The sequence below is a fragment of the Dermochelys coriacea genome, chromosome 8 (genome assembly GCF_009764565.3).
Source record: "Dermochelys coriacea isolate rDerCor1 chromosome 8, rDerCor1.pri.v4, whole genome shotgun sequence".
NCBI classification, from domain to species: Eukaryota; Metazoa; Chordata; order Testudines; family Dermochelyidae; genus Dermochelys; species Dermochelys coriacea.
Window position 1 is genome coordinate 69405560 of NC_050075.1, and position 23943 is coordinate 69429502.

General features: G+C 38.1%; 1 protein-coding gene across 1 annotated transcript in view; it reads left to right on the forward strand.

The window, feature by feature from the left end:
• The window catches only part of COL11A1 (collagen type XI alpha 1 chain), a 240499-nt gene that overhangs the window by 63353 nt on the left and 153203 nt on the right, over window positions 1-23943 (forward strand). The window contains exons 5-8 of the mRNA XM_038414607.2: window positions 2052-2180; window positions 15313-15429; window positions 16044-16154; window positions 18723-18977. Coding sequence (XP_038270535.1) covers window positions 2052-2180; window positions 15313-15429; window positions 16044-16154; window positions 18723-18977 — 612 coding nt within the window. The remainder of the gene's footprint in view (window positions 1-2051; window positions 2181-15312; window positions 15430-16043; window positions 16155-18722; window positions 18978-23943) is intronic.

The window sequence follows — 23943 nt, forward strand, 5'->3', positions numbered from 1 at the left end:
ACTAAATATATCAGCTCAGATAATATGATAAACAATTTGGCAAATACTGTACAAATATATTAAATGCTTTGGTAAATATTGTAGAAATGCAAAGGTTTTTTTTAGTTATGAGCAGAGCTGGAGGGATTTTGGGGGTTTGCTTTCTGTAACTTTGCCTTTTATATGGAAACAATACTGTATAAAGTGTTAATTTCTCCAAAATATGTATATGGAAAAATTTTCAACTACTGTTATTTTTTAAAAAATAGCTATTAAGAGGTTTATAGTCACTTTGAAAGCTTTGAGATAATTGTGAATTTTCACAGCTCTTTTGTAAATTTTGCATTTGCAATACTTTATTATTAACTTGCAAAAGCAAACTGATAGGTTTTTTCTTCATTTTTGTAAAAACAGAATAAAATGTTGTTGTTAAGGTACATGTTTAAAAATATCAAGTAATAGAAGCACCAATAAACCCGCTAAATTCCATTTCAGGAAAAAAATTGTACTAAGGATTTGACCTAGAACATATGCTAAACTTCAGCAAGATTATATTTGTGCCTGAATAATAAACCCATGAAAATAGGATTTTATAGTGGACATATTGGCAGATTTTCTTTAAATAGTTTAAATGGTGTCACTACATTAAGAAATAAACTAGGGAACCAGAAAGCTTGCCTTAAAAAATGATCAACATATGATTCTTGCTGGGGCTTTCAGCAGTGCTATTTTTGCTATCCAGAGTAGTGAGTCTTTTCTGGTATGATGTTGTTTTTACACATTATACACAGGGATAGATAAGAAAATAACATTCTGTATTAACTGGTAGAACAATTGTTTTGATACATTTCATATTGTATGTTCAGATATCACTTATTGTGGTTCCATTTGTCATTGAAACAGACTATGATTGGGTTTAATTTTAGCTTTCTTTTTCTTTTTCTTTTACTCTCCGTTTTGTAATACAGTTGTGATACAAACTCTTGGAATTACAACGCTGATTGCTTGCATGCTGAGCTTCATGCTGGCAGTAGGAAGTGCCCCAAATTAAATCCTAGGAATTTAGACTAAGTTGTTCCCACTAACCAAGTATGAAAACTTAAAGCATGAAAATGATAGCTCAGGAGTTGTAACTTCCCAGCCCCCTCACTTCCAAATAAATAAAATATTCAAGCAGAGATTTACAGCTCGTCCAGTTGATATAAATTGATGTAGCTCTTCAATCTGACCAATACTATTTGGTAAAGCTGTCATTCAGAATAGCAGAAGCAATACATACAAATAAATGTAATTAAGTCAAGAAAATTTAAGCATGAATAACTATTGTGCATCTGTTGTCTCTGGTAGATTACTGGACTATAAAGACTAATGCAGGAGGAGTGGCGGGGCCAACTGTAAATTACTTAAAGTGTAAAAAAATAAGATTAAAACATTAAAGAAGAGCTTTATTTGCTCGATGGTGTTACAAGCAGATCAATTCCTAATAAGTTGAGAATGTATTTCTTATTGATTTTACTGATATCACAGGAATTTTGTTCTGCCTTTGAAATGCATTAATAAGTCCCGTTAACAGTTATGGGAGCTAAATGTGTTTACTGACAGCAAATGAGACTTCCAGAACATGTCCTCAACTTTGGAGTTACAAAAAAAATGTGTTATGTTGACAATAAATTGTTTTTTTTGCTACAGTAAGTGGATTAAATGCAAATATATTTCATCTTATCGGTTATTCACAAATGGTTTCCCTTGATTATTTTACCATCAGTGGTGTGTGACTTTCACCTCTATTACATGTTTTTGCTCCCTGACTGGATAACCAAAACATTAATAAACAAGCAGAGGAAAAAATAATTTCAAAATGGCTTTTCAAAAAATTCCAGAATGCACTCCTAGCCTCATTGAGGTCAATGGCAAAAAAGTCTAAATTGAAATTAAGTCATCTATAGATTATTTAAATGTTATTTGATGCATATAATGAAGCATCTGATGTATGCTTTACACTTCCTGTTTTCTTCTGTGACCTGCAATGATATTTGTTTTTGTTAATTTAATCTATTTATGCTGATCTGCAGGGTGATATCCAGCAACTATTGATTGTACCTGATCCCAGAGCAGCGTATGATTATTGTGAGCATTATAGCCCAGACTGTGATTCCCCTGTGCCCAATGCTCCTCAAGCTCAAGAACCTCAAGTTGATGAGGTGAGTAATCACTCATGTATTACTAGATTTATTGAACATTAGCAGTTATGCTGGATACATATTAACTGGGGAACATTTAATTACAGCTAAAAAGCATTCATTGTCCTGGACATGCAGGAAAAGACAAAATGCAAGGGAGGGGGATACGGGGCGGGGGGTGTATGTGTGACTACTCAATACCTGTTTATCTTTGGCATTTCATGGCATGGCTTATCACTATGGCCATGTCTACAATTACAAACTTACAGTGACACAGCTGGATTATTAAAGCCGTAATAAGAGCTGTAAGAGCGCTCGTGTAGCCACATTATACTGGCAGGAGAGAGCTCGCCCATCGACATCATAAAACCAGCTCAGGGCTTCGGTAGCTATGTTGTGGGAGTGCGTCTCCCACCCACATAGCGCTGGGCACATGAACACTTATGCCGGCAAAACTTATGTCGCTTGGGGGGGTGTGTGTGGTATTTTCACACCCCCGAGCATCAAAAGTTTGGCTGACATAAGTGCTAGTGTAGACATGGCCTATGACATTTAGGCACTAGCATATTCAACAGAAGTTTCAACTAACTCTTTGTTACTATATGCAGCATCATGAAGTTCGTTTAAAAAAAGGTTTAGCAGTTTGACAAAGTAAATATGTTTACTCAGTTATAGTTATTTTCTTCTCCTTGTACCTTTATGAGCAGGTTTTCAGAGGTGCTGAATATCCTCAGCTGCCAATGAAGTCAATGGGAGTTGTGAATGTTAGTCAGCACTTGCGAAAAATCAGAGTAGATTAGAGTACATAAAACTTCCAGTGGCAGTGCCAATGAATGGAGGCATATGCATATGTGTACATTCAAAATTCCTGCTGAAACAAAACTTGAAATAAAATTTTCAACCAGCTGTACTAACTGGTGGATATTCACAAGGATAAAGCAGACTACATCATATTTTCTTGATGGGCAATAACTGTTAGTATTCCAGAAACAGAATGGTCCAGTCATTTTGGGCCATCCTCACTGGTGTAAACTGGAATAGCTTCACTGAACTCAAGGTTACTACATTGGTTTACACCAGCTGAGGGTCTGGGCCTGTGTATGTTACATACATTCTGATTATGTGTCCAGGATTTGTCTAGAACAGTGGTTCTCAAAGCCAGACCGCCGCTTGTTTAAGGAAAGCCCCTAGCAGGCCGGACCGGTTTGTTTACCTGCCATGTCCACAGGTTCAGCCGATCGTGGCTCCCACAGGCCGCGGTTTGCCGCTCCAGGCCAATGGGGGCTGCGGGAAGTGGCATGGGCCAAGGAAACTTACTGACTCTGTTTGTGACTGTTTTTAGCCAGTCATGACTCATTTTTCTCATTTATGGACCAATTTCAGTTAGTGTTATTATTAATTATTATTATTATTATTACTATTAAAGAAGAAGAAGAAGAAGAAAGCTTCCTGTTGATATTCTGTAGGTGGGGGAAAAGTGGTTTCTCTCCAGAGGATAGAAAGCAATAAATAGCATAAAACAGAGGATTGGTAATAAAAATTAAAAGAATGGGGTGTGGGGGGGGGGAGTGGAGATTTTTCCCCAGAACTTCATGAATTTCATCAGTGAATCTGCTTCACTTTCCTTGCCTGTTGAAAAATCTACATTAGTTCTGTGCATTGAGGGCTTTCTAGGACTAGGTCAGAAGAAAATTAAAAATGAAGGGCCAGGTCCTCTGCTGGTGTAAATCAGAATAGCTCCTTGGACTTCAGTGAAGCTACACCAGCTGAAACTCTGGTCCATTAGGTCTCTGGAGGCATTGTGTATCTTCCAGGCTAATGAGGTAGTGGTGTGATGTCCTTACAGCTGGGTGTGTGACTGAAAAGTATCAGTGTAATGAGCTGCTCTCTTGGGGCAGCCACTACAGTTACTTGCAGTCTCAGTCCTTAACATGTACATAAACATTTTAAATGTATTGCCCATGCAGGTCCCACCAGTGGCTTCTGTCAGACTCATCTAGCTGGATGCATTTTGAGACTAAATTAATTACAATATTCACATTAAAAACAAACACAACCCCCTTCCCTCCCAAGAGTCATCAGAGGTCATACACCATATTATAGTTTGGGGCCTCCAAATCCTCAGTGTGTTCGCAGATTGGAATTGTGCTTTGAATTTAACAAAAAAATAAAAAGCCAGATATGTGCAAAACAACATTATCACCTAATATCACTGCTCCCTCTCCAGGCCAAGAAATAAACCCATTCCTGAGAAGGAAGAATTGTAGGCGCTACTAGAAAGCAGGGAGCTCATTTAAAAGACTTTTCTCTTATTTAACCCCCCTTGAAGAGCTGGAGTTAGTTTTTTTTAAAGTTATTAGATGGGGCTTCTGTGGTAGATCAGATTTTCCCATAGATAAGTGCTCTGCGTCTCCACCATCTTAACCTCCAAAGCAGAATCTGCTCCTTACTAAGGCGAGTATGGCCCAGAAAGTTGCCTTTTCCGCCCCTGGTTCAGGCTACTAGAGGTGGAAATTAGGTCTCCAGTCCAGCCATGTGTCATGTGTGCATCCACAAGAACCCTACTGAAGTCACATGTATGATCAAGGCCTAAATCTAGAGTGTGAATACCTACTGGCTGTGGCTGCTGCTGCTGAATTATTAGATTATGAAACATAATTTATAAGGGATGTAACATCTGCTATGTGAAGCAGTGCCCAGGGTAGCATGCACATGCTTTCCATCATGAATGAATATAAAAGTATTGTTTTAATTGCCCACAGTCATAATATTATGTTTATACTATGCCATAGCTAAAAGTTGGAGGCTGGAGTAAGCAGCAGCAGCTGTTGGGAGATAGTATTCACTTGTGGATTATACAGATGTATAAAACCTTTTATTATAACTGTAATACCTACACGAATGCACATTTATTTATAGTTACATCTGTGATCATACACTGTAGATATATATTTAGTGTATCCTTTGATTGCCAAACATAATCCAGTACAAAGACTGGAGGAAGTGTCTGTATTCCATGAAAGAGAAGCTGAAATGGGGATAGAGTATATGACGTTTGTGCTGTTGCATCTAGAAAATTAAAGCTCATTCATGTTGATACCACACATTTCCTCACTAACACTCCTCTGAAACCTCCTGAGTTGTCCATAAACTGGAAGATTTAATCTGGGAATACAGATGAATTTGTAGATCACTGGAAGAAACATCTGAAGAGCAAATATCTGTTAAGAAGATGTAGGCCTTAAGTGACCCTGAGAATTTACTTGTGACCACTATGTGACCTCTACAACATAAAAACCATTTGCTTTTTTACAACTGGTGATTTGGAATATCAATTTTGAATTTGTCTCAGATGAACTAACCTGAGAGTTTCACTCTGCTCTAATCTGTAGATTTATTGGTTGCTGATTCTGAATAACTGTTTCAGTAAAGATTTTTTTAAATGCTGTTTTAAAGTAGAAGTAAAAAAGAGAGAGGGGAGCAGGATTAATGCTCAAAGCAGAAGAAAATTGGGGTTTAAAGATGTATTTTTTTATCAATTTCATGACCTTTTGGAATCTTCACATACAGTTCTTACATAATGTTTTGGTGCTAGAAAAGGGATAGTGAATTTCCCAATTTATTTTTTTCACAACTTCGAAAGCATTTCTTTTCTAGCAAGTGCCAGCTGAAGTCTTACTTTACAGGAGTCACCATTAAAACATCTTCATTTGCCAATGGTTACTGCACCGGTATCCACCGGTATCACCAGTTTTCTCTATGCTTAGTCCAGAAATTAACTGCAGTATCTAAAAACATTGGTAAATATGGTGTATTTTAAGTGTGTAATGGGTGTGACTATTTTTCTGTGCAGTTGAAATATCTTAAACTTTGCTGTTCGCAGAGACTGGCTGTCTTTCTGTATGCCATTTAGGGTAGACTGTTATGGAGGTAAAACATATATAATGGGATGAAACTTTGATTTTACTCTTTCTTGTTTTGTTCTAAACTATATGTCATACAAATTGAAATTTGCTGTTTCTGTATGTGGAAACATTATTGTAATTGCTGATTTACTAATAGCAATCTCTATACTCCCTATTAATCTGCTTTTTGCTATTGGTTGTTCTTTTCTGCTCATAAGGTGTACATTAATTTCTGCTGGTTTGTTGCAAACATCTTTTTGATGATTACCCTACATGCTTTTGGCCATTTTTGGTACCTTGGAAATGTAGGCGCATTAGCGATCTTTTACTTTTAGACTTGGTGAGTATTGAGTGATGGCCTGTTGTCATAAAACCAATAAAGCATACACCGAAGTTAATTTTCCTAACTATGCGGAAGCTGTTTTCCCTCTGTCAGAATTTTTTTTCCTGATTCTGCAAAATGAAGAGGGTCTGTAGCGGCATCTCTCAGATGGACCATAACCAAATGAAAACCTAAGTGAATGGGATAGATACATAGCTCCAGCTTTGGTTCTTAGAAGTTCTAAACAAAGGGGAGTAACTAGATCTCATTTGAAACAGAAAATCAGGTTGTTTCAGGCCCATCATTAATAAAACTATTGGGACTGTTGATATCCACCAGAAAGTATCCTTATCCTTCTGTCCTGAGATACAGTCGTGTTTCCTGCCCATATTTGATGGTGAAAGTTGGGCTTTTGAGAGTTCACAACATATTTGGTGACATTAAGTAAGGGCTCTTTTTTTGGGGGGGGGGAAATAAATGAAGCTGATACTGTGCTTGCTAGACAGCTGAGAAAATGGGCATACAATGTATTGGGGGTAGAGGTAGGCCATGAGACTCTCAGCTCACTATGTGGAACCTCCCTTCTGGCAGACGAAATAAGGGAGAAAAGCAAAGAAAGAGAGGAAAGTGTTTCTGTAGGATGTGAGGGTGATGTGGAAAAGAGAGGGGGGCTCTCTGTACTTCCCATCCCTCATGTTAGAAGCCTAACAAACATTACACTCCTTCTGAAGGGGTCTAGTGATTAATGCAGTGTCAGCAGAACATTTGGATTGTAAAGCATGGTGAGACATTAGGGGGCTACTGGCCAGGCTATTCAGAGATATTACAAGGGTGTTTGTGGACACACCTATGACAAATTAGCCATTTATACTAAAGACACATCCTCTGGTGTATGTGGTTTTTTAAAAGTTTTTAATTTCACCGAAACCTGTGGGATATGATTTCATGTTTTAGTCCTACATTGGGTTATAAGATTAAGTTACTTAAGCAGTAAATTCCAAATAATGTCAGTCTCCTTAGAGAGAATTTCCAATAAGATCTCATTTCTTTAGGATACCAAGCAAACTAGGACATGTGCTATATTAGTGCTGCAAATTTCACACATAACTGAATGACATTACTGTTTATTGAGAGAATCTCCTTCATACTGAGTCTACACTTCAGGTAGGAAGAGATTAAATATTAGGACCAGATTAGGTCAAGGGGGAATAAAGAAAAATCTCTGCCTGATATTTTCAAGGGGGCCTAAGGTAGTTAGGCACCCAAATCCCTTGGGAATTCAATGTGAGTTGGGCACCTAACTTCCTTATAAACTCCTTTGAAAATCTCGTCCTCTGCCCTCTGTTAAAATCTTTCCTAAACCCTAAATGAAAATGTATTAAATTCAATTCCAGCTAAATCACATTAGACTGGCCACAGCCACATTATGAAATTAGAGAAGAAAAAGACCTATCCAGTCATCTGTTCCATCCTCCTCAATGTTGGATTGGTCCCTGTAGTATATTTTCTAGTGAATTGTCCAGACTAGTCTTCAATGGTCTCAGCCATGAGAGTTTCACTTCTTCCCTTGGAAGATTATTCCACAGCCTCATAAATCTCAGTGTTTGACTTGTAGAAATGGCTCCCAAAAGGGAGCTCTACTTTGTTTCTTTTGGACCTGTCCCAAATTCACCGTGTTTTTTGAAAGAAATGAAATGTATGCTTTCAGTGATATGTGCATGGAAGCAAAGATGCAAATGGCACCTACACATGCTGTCTTGAAAACTTCAGGCACCCTTTTTTACCTTGTTATTTTAGTCTACCTTCTTTCAGCTCTTTTGATGATTAGAAGATCTGGTTTTCCATGGAATAGGGTGAGGCAAATTTTCATGTCTAGCATAGCATCTTCATCCATACTTGGAGAACTACAGTTAACTAAATTAGCAGGTGGTAGAGATAACAAACTTTCTAATTCTGAACAAAATATTGGAGTCTCTTTTTAAGGCAACGGACTTAACAAACATTGTAAGTATTTTGGTAGCCCCTGATGGCCATCTGCTTATTTATGGCACCTTCATCTCCTCCATGCACATTGCTTATGCAATGTGATGCAAAGATTGTCTTTTAGGTACATCACATTTAGAACTTTCCCATCTGTTTTAGGGAACTGCTGCCACCTGTGCTTGTAGCTGTTGGATTTTTAAAAATTCTCCCATTTTGGCTGGCATCCTTTCACTATTTTATTTCATTTTATGAAGTATTAATATTCCTTGAATTGTTCAGAGAGATCTTTGTTCCTCTTTAGCTAGGTAGATGGCTTCACTGACTCTCTACTGATATCTCACTGTATCGCAATATTTTGTTCTATGATATGGATTCTTAGCTCTCATTTTTTGTTTGGCTCCTGCCTTATTTGTGGTCATTTTATTAATTGTTCCCTGTCACCAGTTGTAGGGTTTTTTTTTCAGAAATGAAAGTTACAAAAATTTACAGTTGATAAGAAATTTTTTTTTAAACTTCCAAGTAATTTCTGGACTGACAGTAGAAGAATCAATTTTTAAAGTAAGTTCATCTCAGAATATTTAAGCCATTCCTACAGTCAGAATCTGTCTTGCCTACTGCTGCTGTTCTGGTGCCCCTTAAATTCATCTGATGAAGAAAACAGTGCATCTGTTTAACTGAAGCTGCATGACAATCTGGTTGTGTAATATAATCACCTTGCTTGCTCTGGTAAAGAAAGCATGAAGTCATAATGGAAAGATTTTGTCTCATCAAGGAACAGCAGGTTTTATTCTTCATTGGACTTCTATGAAAACACCCATATGCAATAGTCATTACAAGAATAGCTGTACTGTAACTATTGGTGGTCTTAAAATGCAAGAGAAAAGAACAAAAGAAAATTGCATTATGCTTGGAATGTCTGTTACTATTACCTGAAACCCTGTACTGAGCTCCAACTGTTGTCTCATTTGGTGGTCCTAGTTGCAGTTCAGACACCACTACTACCCTCTTTTCAGTATCCATGTGAAATCACTGGGGAAGATAATGATAATAATTAATATGGGACTGAATAAACTCCATGGTTGCCGGTGTGCTGAGAAACTCATCTCTATGTCTCTTTTTCATCGGACCCATATATAGTGTAGCCCTTGACAGGCCTTCCCGATGTGCACCAGAGTTGAAAGACATGTGACAAAGCTCAATGTGGACAACAAGGAAGTGAGTTGCTCAGCTGTGACAGGTGTTTTTTTGTACGTTGGGAAGTTTATAACCACTTTACAAATCGAGGGCATTTGCCTGACCATTGTAAAAGTGACCCACAATCATCAATATTCATTAATGCTTCTAGAAATTGACCAGAAATAACTTTCTTTCGGAATAGCTGGCAAAGAAAATTTTGGGCCTTCTTTTCATGTAGTCTTCATTTTTGTCATCCATAGCTTCATTCTCTCCAAGATTGACCTTTGCAATAGACTTTCTCTGGGATTATCTACAAAAGCCACTCAGAAGCTCCAGTTGGTCCAGAAGACAGCTGCCTGCCATCTAACTAAACTGTGCCAGCAAAAGCATATCACATCTCTGGCTCACTTTCCGTGGTGGCTGCCAATAACCTCCCAGATTAAATTCAGGGTACAGATCAAAATCTATATATCCTAAATAGCATAGGCCTAGATTACCTAAAGTCTACATCTGTATCTGTGATCTATCTATGTATGGGTAACTTCTGCTTTTCTAGAATGGTGGAACAATATGTACCAAGTGTGAAACTTGTAGGATGTGACAAAAGGGAATTCTCAGTTTTTGGACAAAACCTTTGAAAATTGCTCTCACCACAAACACATTTAAGTACAAAACTGACTACATTTAGAAAGAATTGGAGGGGACATCCCTTTTCCCAGGCTTTCACTGATGATGCAATATGAAATTCTGAGGACTTGGGCCTGGATTTTCGAAGGTAGCCACTAACTAAGTATACTTCGATTTCTGGTGTCCAAATTGAGACATATAGTGCCAGATCTTCCAGACATGCAGTATACCCACACCTCCAGTTGACGTTAGTTGGAAAAAAAAATAAGGCCCCGGTATTAGAAACTGAGCACTCAGAAACTGAGGCACCCAAAATTAGGACAGGTGACATGTGGGGGATGCTGGGCCCCCTCCCTGCAAAGCAGCTGCTGTAGTTGGCAAGCTGGGAGCTGTGGCCATGGGGAGAGGAAGCAGCAAACAGCTGGGAGCTTCAGGGAGAGCTGGTGCTTTTGCTGCTGTCCCTCCCCACAGGGCTAATACGTGGGAGCTGCAAGGAGGGACCACTGGGGGAAAAAGGGGGACATGCCTGTGGAGGCATGATTCAAGCTGTTGGGGGGGACCTTTAAATTGTGCCCCCCACACTCTCAGCAGGCACCCGTCATCTCTTGCTAAGTGAGTTGTAGTTTCCATTGGTGGGCAAAGGGCATTCTGTGGGGAAATCATATCTTTAAGGTGCATCTTTAATAGGAGGTGGTGCAGAGACACACTTTCCTGGGGGAGCACAGGGAGGGATTGTGCCTCAGGGAGCATCATTTTAAGATGGGGCACATCCCTTTAAGATGGTGCAGTTTGTGGCGGTTGGTGTAGCTGGCTCTGTATAGTGGGGAGAAGGCATGCTTCCCTCCACTGGTTGTGTAGTGTGCACCCCCAGAGTTGTACAGGGGAAGCAGTTGTGTGCAAGGCGAGAAGGGTAGAGTCATTGAATTCTCCCACTAGCCGTCCTGTATAAGGGCTAGCCACAATCTAATTTAATGTGTGCCACATGTTGACCACATCTCCTGACATGTGGCCCCCACTCCAGAATGCCCTTCTGAGGCTCCGTAATATCACAAAAAGCATACAGACAGACATCTCTGTGGGCTTGAGGGTAATCTGCACCAGGGAGGAAAACTTACACCCCACATTTCTCATCTACCTATGTACTGTCTGATTTGTGACCCTGCATAGCAATGGAAGACCAAATGTGCCTCTGTTGTTTTGAGAGTAGAGCATATTTAAGGAAGGTTTCATTTTCATTAGTAGAAAGGAATAAAACATAAACCTGAAAAAGTAAAATATTTTCCAGTTGATTGTGCATGATGCAACAAAGCCCTCCACATATCCATGCTTTTGTTGTGCATTTTCTAGTTCTCATTCATAAATGTCTGGCTTTTCAAACTGCGCCTCTGGCACAATTTACAATTTACTCACCACGCTCCTTTTTTTATACTAACATACTTGGCACTGATTGTTTTCCCCCAGTCAACATTTTTTTTGAGTTTGTGGCCTATGAAGAACGTTCTCTAACCCGTTCTTGTAATTTTATTAACCACATAGTTGGCACAGGCCTGCATAGCTTTACCTTCAGAAATGCAATCATATTGACATTTGTAAGTTAATTATAATACTAAGGAAAACACAATTATATTTGAATGGTTAAAAGTGCAAAATGAATACAGAAATGAGAGCTATTGCTTACTACCTTTCCATTTTACTGTGATGTTATTGTTTACTACTTCTCTATTTCATTGTGATGCTTATTTCAGAGAGTTAATATATTTCCTTTGGACAATTATTAAAATGAACGCACTCACAGTAGTATTTGTTTTTCTTTCAAATTTCCATTAATGAAATATTACTTTCCTTAAATGTCTTTGTTTACCTGTCCCTCTGGATTTTGGATGAATACCATTTAACATAATTCATCCCTGGTGTAACACTATTGGCTTCAATGGAAATTACATCAGGATGGATTTGATCCATTTTGTTTGGCTGCAGAAGCATTTAAATGTATATGATTCTCTCTGGTTGGCCTGTTGGGGTGACTTAGTTTCAGGTATTATATTCCCTTGAAAACAGAATCTTTTTCTTCCATATCAGTACAGTTGCCAAGGACCCACTGGCAGAAGATGAACAAACCATTTTTGTGTATTTATGTTCCATTGATATTTTAAAGGACTCTTTTGATGCAGTTTTTATTTCTTTTTATTTTATGTGGTTATTAATTGCCTCCTAGACACTTCAAAATACAATTTCCTTTCTGACTATCAGTTTTGTTCTTCATTAGGAGTACATTGTGTCTGTCTGTGTTTCCCAAGCTGCTGGAGCCCAAACAACTGCCTTTGATTACTTCCTTATTTGTACAAAAGTAGCACCATCATGGTTGACCTCTGGGATGTGCAGAATTCTGCAATCTCTTCTGCAAGTTAAAGTCTTTCCATTTCTTTTGCTGGGAATCGGATTGGGCCCTAACTCAAAGGCAACTGGGGAAGAATAAGCACACATACTTTACATGCACTAGTCTAAAATGTTGCCTGTTCTGTACTATATAAATAAAGTCAAATTCTGATTGCCTAACCTATGCAAAGGCTGGACTTTCTGAAATGGTATCTGACATCAGCAGGAGCATTCACTTGAGATAATCAAAGCATGGTTTACCTCAGATAATGTAAGTATCATTGACAAATTGGCAGATTAAAAAAACAAAGATGTTTCACAGAGAGTACATTCTACACCAGGTTATAACAATTTTAAGTCACATTCATGGCCTAACTAAATCAATGCTGTATGTTCAAAAGTGCTATTCATAACTATGAAATATAGTTTTGTGAGATTAAAAATATGCTCCAATTATACTTATCAATATATCATATAAATATATAACAGATGTTTGGTTTTTTCCTGTGTTGAAACAGCCATCTATTCCATTCAGTAACAAATTGCCTAATTATTAAGGAAAATCTATATTTTCTTTTTATAGATGCAAACTATCAATGCAATAATTTCATTTCATGAAAAAGCAAGAGACTCCAAAGTGGTGTTAATTTTTATTTCAAAATATATAGATATCAGTAACAAAATTGGTGATTGTAATAGAACATCACACATTTTGTTTAAGCCCCAGTGAATGGTTAGGATTGTGGCAGGGATGAAATGGAAAAAGTAAAGTCAAAGGGGATTGTAGGGGCTCAGGACCTTTTAGGATCGGTTCCATACTATTGGAGAAGAAGAAGAATCTGTTCTCTATATTTTCTTCTAATTAAAATGTCTTCAAGTGTAAGAAAGATAACTATACCAAGGTGTCTGGACAGCATAAGATGGTAAACCAGCATCTTGGGCCAAATAATGTAACTTTTTTTGGACACTATAGTTTTAGTCCTGCCAACAATTTCTCCTAAAGTCTCAATACATTCCTTAATGATAATGACATTTAACAGTCCTATAAATCTTTAAAGCCCTTTATAAATGTAATTAATTAAATTCAGCAATCCACTGAGATCGGTGAATATGCTCCTCATTTTACAGATGGGGACACTGTGATACAGGAAGAGTAAAAAAAAAGATTTTAAAGGCACAAAGGGCAGTGAGGTGCAAAATTCTCACTGGGAACCTTGGAAAGTTTTCCTCTAAATGACACTACTAAGGCCATGCAGTTATGCAGATCTTAGCTACATCTTCATCCCCTTTGCACTGCTCTCGTGTAGCAAAGAGTCCAGAAAGTGGCCCTGACTGGACAACTGTGGGTTCTCAAGCTCTGTCACCCAATCCTGACTCTCTAAAATAAGGATCATATTCAGAGGAGCGGAGGTGTGGCTGGAGCATGTTGTACTTTGGTAGCCCCTATTCAGTATAACAGTTCCTAAGGGGGTATTACAACCTCACAGGGTTTTAAGCAGCCTGGAGGCCGCTCTAATTTACTGCATGGGGCAAACCCATTCCAGGCACAAGGGAATGCAAAGGTAGTTTAATGAAGCCTACTTCTTTCCTCAGCTGTGCTGAGTGGCTCTCTATTACATCTGATGATCTGGCCCAGTGAGTTAGTGGCAGAGCCAGGAATTCCTGGCTTCTAGGTTCATGGTCACACCACTACAAGAGCTAATTCTAAACCTAATTGCTCTTTTAAAATCTTTGGGACAAATTCTGATATAAATTGTTGTAGCTTCATTTAAATCAGTGGAGCCACAACAATTTACACTAGTTAAGATTCCGTGTCTTTTAATTTAATTGTGACTGTAAGGCACCAGCTGACATCGAGAGCACCGGGGAGCTGCGCTGCCTCCAGGAGCTCCTCAGCATACAAGAGGAGCTTATGCATTGCTGCTCCCTTTAAAGGTGTGAAATGTATGTTACTTACCAGCTCACCTTCCACTCCACTGTCCTATTTGGCATGGCTAGTGCTGCGAGTGACACTATCCAGTTGCAGAATTTAGCCTCAGAGAAGTGCAGGGACTGCAGCTATGGCTGCCAGGTGTGCAGGGGGTCAAGGAGTTGTACTTGTACCTTCCCCCACATACTGCATATCCATGCAGGCGTCGGGTAATTTTCAGGGTAGAGCCCTCTCACCTAAGTAGGAAGTTAGCTGTTTTCCTATTCAGGCTACTTAAGGTGTGCCACTGTCATGTCCCGGGCAATTCTGGTTACCATTTCAGAAAGTCCAGCCTTTCTAGATGTTATTCTTCAGGACATGAGAATTCAGTAGTGGAAATGGAACACCATTTCTAGAAATCACAGTTTGTAGAAATATGATGCTTCTTTGCAGAGGGCATGTAGGGAGAGGAGTCCAGGTAGAGAGATGTGGAGAGAGAGTTTTCTATTAAGTTATTTGTGTGTAAAATGATATACAAAAATATGGTTCAAATGAGTGGGGAACTCCCCACAATCCAAATTATAGCTGACTATTCTGTGCAGCCCAATAAAGGAATTCATTTTCCTGCCACCAGTACTTGCTTTTTCATTACTTTTGAATTGTATTATAAAAAAGAAAATAAGAAATCTTGCTAATGAGTGCTTTTTCAATGAATAACTATGTTGAATTATTCATGCTGCCTTAATCCCCTTAAACTTTACTCCCAAGTAAAGGTTAAGATGCTTTCCAATATTGCTAATATAGTTTGCTGCCACTAATATAGAAATGCCTGATATTTTTCCATTTGTAATGTAGTACGCAACTGAAGATTTAATCGAATATGACTATGAGTATGGGGAAGCAGATTATAAAGAGACTGACACTGTAACAGAGGGGACCCCACTATTCAAGGAGACAATTGCACAAACAGAGGTAACAAAATCTGGTCCATTTGTTGTGCAGTGTCCTGCTGTCCTCTGTCATGTGGTTTGTCGTTTTGTGTCATCTGTTTGTCAAACTTATCGTATTCCTTTCACTCACTCCTTTCCTGTGTATCCATAACATTTGTTTTCACTTAGCAATGGAAGGCCTCATGACTTACAGCATTCATTTTTCCTTTGCTTCCCTTTCCCTCATTCATGCTTTATGCATTTCTTTTCCATTTTATTTATGTTTTCCATTCCATCTTTCACCACATTTTTCAGAAAAAGAAAGCCAAAGCCAAAAAGAAGAAGAGGACAGTGGCCCCCAACTCAAAGGACAAACCCACAAAGGCCACAACAAAAAAATCTGAAAATTTTGCATCCAAGAAGAAGAAAAGTTACCAGGCAGCAGCAAAAGGCAAACTAGGGGTAAAGGTAGCAAAGAAATAATCAAGATCTTTCCCAGGCCAAGACTGGAAGATCTCTGATCTTGAGACATAAATAGCCCTAACCCCACTAGATGAATACATCTGCGGCTAATAACATAGCCTGATTAAATAGTGATTCCTGCTGAATATTTGCCTTTTTCTACATTTTTAATAATGTATTTTCTTTTTAACATAGGCCAATATTGTTGATGAATTTCAAGAAGAGTATAGCGTGACTGAAACTGACTATGGGATTTCAGAGAGTTCCCAGACTGCGGCTCCCAGGCAAACAACTGAAGCTAATGAGGTAATGAGGACTGAGGAAAAGTACAGGCAAAGATACTCTACAAATCAAGTTTTAATAGCTAACACATCACAATCACTCTCTGTTTTTACAAAAGGAAGAACAAGAAAGAGAAAACTTCTCTTCTCACTGTGTGCCTCTGGGTAACTTTCATTGATGGGACTTAAACAATGCACAACTAGGCTCAAAACTTACAGTATTTTCTTGGGCAAAACTCCAGTTGACTCTGTTTTGCTCAAGTAAATGCTGTAAAATCCTCTGACAACAAATGAGGCACTTAGCTACATGATCTTTTGGACCTTATGTCTGTTACCCAGCAGGAGTAGCAAAGAATTACTCTCTTTACAGCAGGAACAGATTCCCATTCTCTCCATCCTGCTCTTCACTTTTTACCTAACACTTATATGCTCAAAATTCTGCACCTCTGCTGTGGTGGATCAATCCCTACATGAAAAATATATGCTGGACCCCGAAAGTTCTCTTACAATTTTAATACTGAACCCAAGCAAAGAGGGAAACTAACCACTAGTTTGCTGTTGCTTAAAACTGCTTATTTTGATATTCAGACAGTTGAAATTTTTGAAAGTAAATATTTTCCTTCATGCAAATAGCAATGAAACAAGTTAAAAGCCATCATTTTCTTTAACAAGGAACAAAGAAGAACAAACAAATCCTTTGCATGCTGTGAAGGCTATATTCATCCAGAACATTACTTGCTTGTTTTTTGTCAATAATTATATCTTTGAGCTATGTGTCTGAAAAAATCAAATGATGATAACAAACCCTGCTAAAATGAATGCTTTTAGACAGCCACAGCCAAAAGCCTGAATGTTATTTCATTATTTTAAAGTAACATTAAGTAAAGTGATGGCTTATTATGGTAAAGATATTTTTTAAGGTTTTTTTTTACATAGTCCTTTCAGAATGAACATGTAGTGCTTGAAAAGATGTACAAATCTACTCAACTCTTTTTCTAAAGCTACAATCGTGGCTCATTCAATGTGAACGTGAAAAGAAATGCTGATATTGCTCAGTATCTTCTTTCCAGGTTTGGAACTGGAAAACAGCTGCCCAACTGTTCAACACATTTTAATAACTTGATGAAGAACAAGAAAAAACCCAAATTGATTTCATTACTTCCATCTTGTTCAACTTAGGAATTAAATGTGAACAACAAAACTTTCTACTGTCAAAACCTGAATTCTAGAGTTTCATGATTATCTTGCAACAGTTGATGACATCAACAACATCAGACTTTTGAGGGAGCTATAGATAAACTCCCAGCATTATTTACAATGGTTTAGCCAATAATGCAATATCATTATTGTAGCGAGAACCACTCAAAGTGCCCAAAATTTTTCTTCAGTGGGAGCTGCGTTCAGGTAGTTTACATAAAGGCAGAATTTGACCCAGAACTCTGAACTCAGGTCTTCACACATAAGCAAAGAAGTATTTGATTTCCAGAAATGATTCTGATTCTGATCTATACTGATGTCAATCAGAAATAACTATATTGTAGTTAGTTAAATTGATATGAAATCTGAATCTGGCCTTCTGTTTTAATTGCCATCTATTTCCATGCCATCGTGATTGGGCCAATATATTGTTAATGATTTCAGATGCACTGTTTGAGGACAAATCAATTCACCTCTGTGTAATGTTCCAGGACATATGGCTGATATGTGCAATATTTTGGCCCTGATCCTTTCAAAACCTTCCTTCCAAGAGTCTTATAAAAATCCATATTCTTTTTCCAATTTGCTTTGTACATCTGAGATAAGATGCTATCTAAAAAGCTTTGGTGCTTATAAGTTGATTGCTTGGTTTTTACACTGTTTTCATAATTGAGGAAGGAAGCTTTCAAATATTTTCAACTTCATTTTCTATGAGTTTTGCAGTTGGCATCTGGACTGAGCCAAAATGTATATATAAACTGCGATGGAAAATGTGAACCCAGACTTGTGTGGGTGACAGAAATGCTGCAAAATCATTAGAAGGGGGAAAACGTTGAAACATTTAGCTTGGTACTGTTATTTATTGACAGAAATAGTCAAGAATGCTGTACATAACCAAAGAAATGCTTGCATTTCCTGCACATTACAAATTAGAATGATATTGTTTAAACAATTCTAAATTAGTTCACAGTTTATTGGTATGCTTGTGTTTAATTGTACTCCACATGCTTCATAAATGTTTGACATTAAACGTGTGAAACCAAGCAAGGAAACTTAGATGTATTTGGCATAGAAGTAACACTGAGTGACAAATGCACATAGCGCATTGCATATGCAGTAATAGATTCAATGTTTTGGAGAAAAAATGCCAATAAAGTGTATGAATGCATTACTTCTTTGTACATACTCATGTGCATAGAATGATCTTTTAATTAATTTGAAAGGCTGGTTTCCCAGTTCTTCAGAATCTAATTAAAAGACAACATGCTGTTTTTCTACTGTTCTGTCTTCTTTTAGACAAGTCATCACTGTCAGTCTCCAAATGCATACATTGCTTTACTAACAGTAACCCACATATTCCTCCTATTCCCTGAAACTTTGCTGCATATATGAATAGCATAATCCTGTTGAAGACATATTTGCTGAAGAATACCTAACTGGAGAGGATTATGATTCAGAACATAAAAAAACTGAGGATACTGAATATGGAAGCAGAGGAGTAGACCTCAGTGAATCTGATCTTCTGGTAGATGGAGAATTAGGCGAATATGATTTTTATGAATATAAAGAATATGAAGAGAAACCAACAAATCCCACTAACGAGGAATTTGGTCCTGGTGTTCCAGCAGAGACTGATATCACGGAAACAAGTGTAAGTTGGTTACAGGCAAAATGTGGTAGTATTAGATTGATTGAAGTTAGCAATTCTTTTATAATTGTCTAGATTTTCCTGTCAGTTATTGGAGAATATAGAGCCTGATCGAAAGCCCTTTGAAGGCAATCGGAAGACCCTATCACCTTCAGTGGGCTTTGGATCAAACTTTTATTTTCATTTAAATTACTGAACCTTCTTTTGTTTTCTCCTCTGGGATGTCTAAGGAAAACCCATGAAACAAATGAAATTCTTATTTGTTGTGCTAAAGCTGAAAAACAATGGAAGTCCTACTTACTGGGTATAAGTGCATGAATTATAATCACTTTCATTAGTTTTATATGATGAAATAAGTGTTTTTGAGCTAATATGCTTTATTATGTTAAATATTTGTTTAAATGTTTATGAATGTCTGCTCCCCGTCAGTGAAAAAATCCATGACAGTGAGAAAGTGAAGGCCAGAACCTTGCAGTGTTACTTGCTCATACATCCCTCAAAAGGGATAGAGCCATAGCCTTGCAGATAGGGTTGGGTTCATGGCCTGCCAACTCCATGTTTCCTGAGGATCCAATAGGAAAGCAGGATGATCCTGTGGATCCTGTGAATCATGCTCAGGGTTGACCTTCTCTTCTTTGCTGCTATACAGTGCCTCTTCTCTCCCAAACAGAACCATTTAGTTAGTATGTATTGCCTTTACCATTTCCTTCAATGTAGCAAACTGCCCATTTCTCCCAGGAGGGTACAACATGGAAAGGGAACTAATACTCACATTTGGATTTCTGATTGGGTAGCCCCTGCATGTAGTAGAAGGAGAGCATTTTGAGTACAGTGTTTGCTCTGCACCTGTCCTGGTATTCTGCACATAAACTCAAGCAGGAGCTTACCTAGGATATGGGGCATGCCATGAAGTTGCTTCTCCCCATTAACCTTCAGGACCAGGCTTTTATGTCCCATTTACTGCTTTTTTGCTCCTCTCTCAACCATGAAGTGGTAGTTGTATTTGTAAATAAATCTTATCAGTGCCTCTGTGATATGAGTTTGGATTTATCATCCTCCTGACACAGATGGTGACACGCTGAGGCAGAACTCCCTTGCAAAACTCCCCTGTTTGCTGCTCCTGGATGCTAGCTTCTCTGGTTTCTTAGGATGTGGCTTTTTAAACCCTGGTTCTCCTTGAGTTAGCCCTGCCCCCTTGTCAAGGGATCCTAATGGGATTAGGGATCAAAGAATGTCAGGCTAGAGTCTCATTAGAAAACTCCCAGCCTCACCTAGCAGACTTCTAGGCTAAGCACATAGCCACCCACCCCCCTCCTACCCCCCAGATCATGAGTAATACCACGAACTAGTAATATCTTAACTACCAGTGTAAAAGTGAATGAGAAAAATATCTCCCTTCTGTATTCTCAAAATTGAGGTATATTCTTCTGTTATAAATGATTTTTTCTCTTAACCTCCATAAGCATTAATGATACCTATATACGAATCCCTTTAATGTTAATGACAGGTTTCAGAGTAGCAGCTGTGTTAGTCTCTATCCGCAAAAAGAACAGGAGTACTTGTGGCATCTTAGAGACTAACAAATTTATTGGAGCATAAGTTTTTGTGGGCTACAGCCCACTTCATCGGATGCATAGAAGGGAACATATAATAAGAAGATAGATAGATACATACAGAGAACATGAAAAGGTGGAATAAGAGGCTAATTAATTAAGATGAGCTATTATCAGCAGGAGAAAAAAAACTTTTATAGTGAAAATCAAGATGGCCCATTTAGACAGTTGACAAGAAGGTGTGAGGATACTTAACATGGGAAAATAGGTTCAATATGTGTAATGACCCAGCCACTCCCACTCTCTATTCAAATCCAACTTAATGGTATCTTGTTTCCATATTAATTCAAGCTCAGCAATTTCTCTTTGGAGTCTGTTTTTGAAGCTTTTCTGTTGCAAAATTGCCATCTTTAAATCTGTTACTGAATAGACAGAGAGGTTGAAGTGTTCTCCTACCGGTTTTTGAATGTTATGATTCCTGATGTCAGATTTGTGTCCATTTATTCTTTTGCGTAGAGACTGTCCTGTTTGGCCAATGTACATGGCAGAGGAGCATTGCTGGCACATGATGGCATATATCACATTGGTAGATGTGCAGGTGAACAAGCCCCTGATGGCGTGGCTAATGTGATTAGGTCCTATGATGGTGTCACTTGAATAAACATGTGGACAGAGTTGGCATCGGGCTTTGTTGCAAGGCTAGGTTCCTGGGTTAGTGTTTTTGTTGTGTGGTGTGTGGTTGCTGGAGAGTGTTTGCTTCAGGTTGGAGGGCTGTCTGTAAGCAAGGACTGGCTGTCTCCCAAGATCTGTGAGAGTGAGGGATCATTTTTCAGGGTAGGTTGTAGCTCTTTGATGATGCGCTGGAGAGGTTTTAGTTGGAGGTAAAGGTGACAGCTAGTGGCGTTCTGTTATTTTCTTTGTTGGGCCTGTCCTGTAGTAGGTGACTTCTTGGTACTCTTCTGGATCTGTTAATCTGTTTTTTTACTTCACCAGGTGGGTACTGTAGTTTTAAGAACGCTTGATAGAGATCTTGTAGGTGTTTGTCTCTGTCTGAGGGATTGGAGCAAATGCGGTTGTATCTTAGAGCTTGGCTGTAGACAATGGATTGTGTGGTGTGTCCTGGATGGAAGCTGGAGGCATGTAGGTAAGTGTAGCGGTCAGTAGGTTTCCAATATAGAGTGGTGTTTATGTGGTCATCACTTATTAGCACAGTAGTGTCCAGGAAATGGACCGCTTGTGTGGATTAGTCTAGGCTGAGGTTGATGGTGGGATGGAAATTGTTGAAATCATGGTGGAATTCCTCAAGGACTTCTTTTCCACGGGTCCAGACAATAGAGCCATTTTCATTGATACCATACAGTAAATGATACATTATTCTGTAGATTTATGGAGAGTAGGATTCATGTAAGAGCGTCTCTTCTTGGCTGCCGGGCAAGATAAGTGGCTTTGGATCATGGATAAAGAATGTGAAGTCTCCTGTCTAACTGGTGTTTCTAATGTGTGGCCAAACAGATGTATATGTTTGTTTCCCTGCCCTACTGGAAGGGGAAAGAGTGGTAAAAAGAAAAACATATAGAGAAACATAGCACTTCATTTTCAATGTCACACAGTATTGAGTGATTTCTTCTCTGAAACTTCAAACCCCTAATTTTTACTATCATATTTATTGCTAGATTTTGTTGCTCTGCTGTGCCATATCTTATTTTAAAACATATTGGTCCAGAGCCTGAGTAAAATTCAAAGAAAATATCCATTCAGCAGAAAATAAATTTAAAAAATCTTGGAGCCTGATTCTGTAATCTTTCTTTATAATGAATAGCACTTATTCATGTAGGTAATCTCATAAACCTGAGGGGTCATAATCATATGAGTAAGTGCTCTGACCATGAGTAAGGTTCGCAGAACCAAGGCATTAAAAATTGCCAAACCATTTGCATATATTTTTCTAAAATCAAAATTTTCTTAGCAGAACTAAAGTGTTATTTGATCACAAAGGATGTGTGTACAATCATTGATAGTTGTGTTTGTTTTTTTTTATTTTTCTCTCTATATATAAATGTAGTTTGTGCAAACATTTTCTCATTATTTTTCATATATTGGGGAGCTATTTGAGGACCAGAATAATATTGGTATCCTAAAGAATGTGAATTTTTACATCTCATAAATGGCTCTTTGGGGCATTAAAATAGCCCAGGAAAACCACAAATATAAAATACAACACCCCCACCTCCCCAACAAAGAAACAAACAAACAAAAACACACCACATGTTTGAACCAAACATAACAACATATGGTGTGTTTCATTAACAACTCAGCATGTGCCAGTCTGCAGTTCCATGATATTTCCTGTTCACATATGGGAAGATACTATAAGTCTAGTGGTATCTGGAGTGATGGATGGTGATGTTTTTACTGGTACTCAAAATAGAAGTACATGACACTCAAGATATAGACACAGACATTTTGAAGCTGATGGGCCATATCTTGACATCTTTCTGCATCAAAGGCAGTTTTGTGCAAAAATCAATGGCAGGAGATTATATGGTATGTGATACTTCGATGCAATGTTCTGTGAGAGAACAATGGCTGAGAAAATGTACTTTTTCATTCAATGAAAACAAATGTATTATGTGGGAGAATATTGCTTAATTAAAGAAATATTGCTTAATATTTCATTAAGTTTCCATTTAAAGGCCTAAGGTAATGAATATAGCATAAGGGGTTAACTACCCCAATTGCTAAAACCTGGCCAGGTTAAATACATCAAGTGGCTATATAGTATCTTAATCTAAAAAGCATCTGCAGTTGGTTTTTTTTCTAGTCCCTTTTAGCTTTCAGTAAATTTTAATAAGAAATAAACTTATAAAAGATGCAGTTGTTACAATCCCAAATATAAATATTTAATGAAAATCAAAACCCATCTCACATCATCTCAATATCCAATATTAATGGTGGGTGAGATTTTCAAAGATAAAATGAACATTTAGTGATCCAGCTTCCATAGGCAGTAAATGGGCTGCAAATTCCTTACTGAACTTTGAAAATCTCCCACTTTCCTACCAAGTCATATTGTCGTTATCAGAGTTTTGGTATCTTTCTAATGAAGTGAGCTGTAGCTCACAAAAGCTTATGCTCAAATAAATTTGTTAGTCTCTAAGGTGCCACAAGTACTCCTTTTCTTTTTTGCGAATACAGACTAACACGGCTGCTACTCTGAAACCTTTCTAATGACTTGTAGCTTTAAGCTAACGAGATAAGTTTCCAAAGAACTGAGACTCAGCATCCATTTTTTTGCAGGTGCTCTTGGCATATGCAAGAATGGCAGATGCAAAGCTGAGTACTTTTCCCTCTATCTGATTTGTACCCACAATGAGTTTGTTAGAGGCACCAGCACTCAGATCTGTGCCTGCATTTCT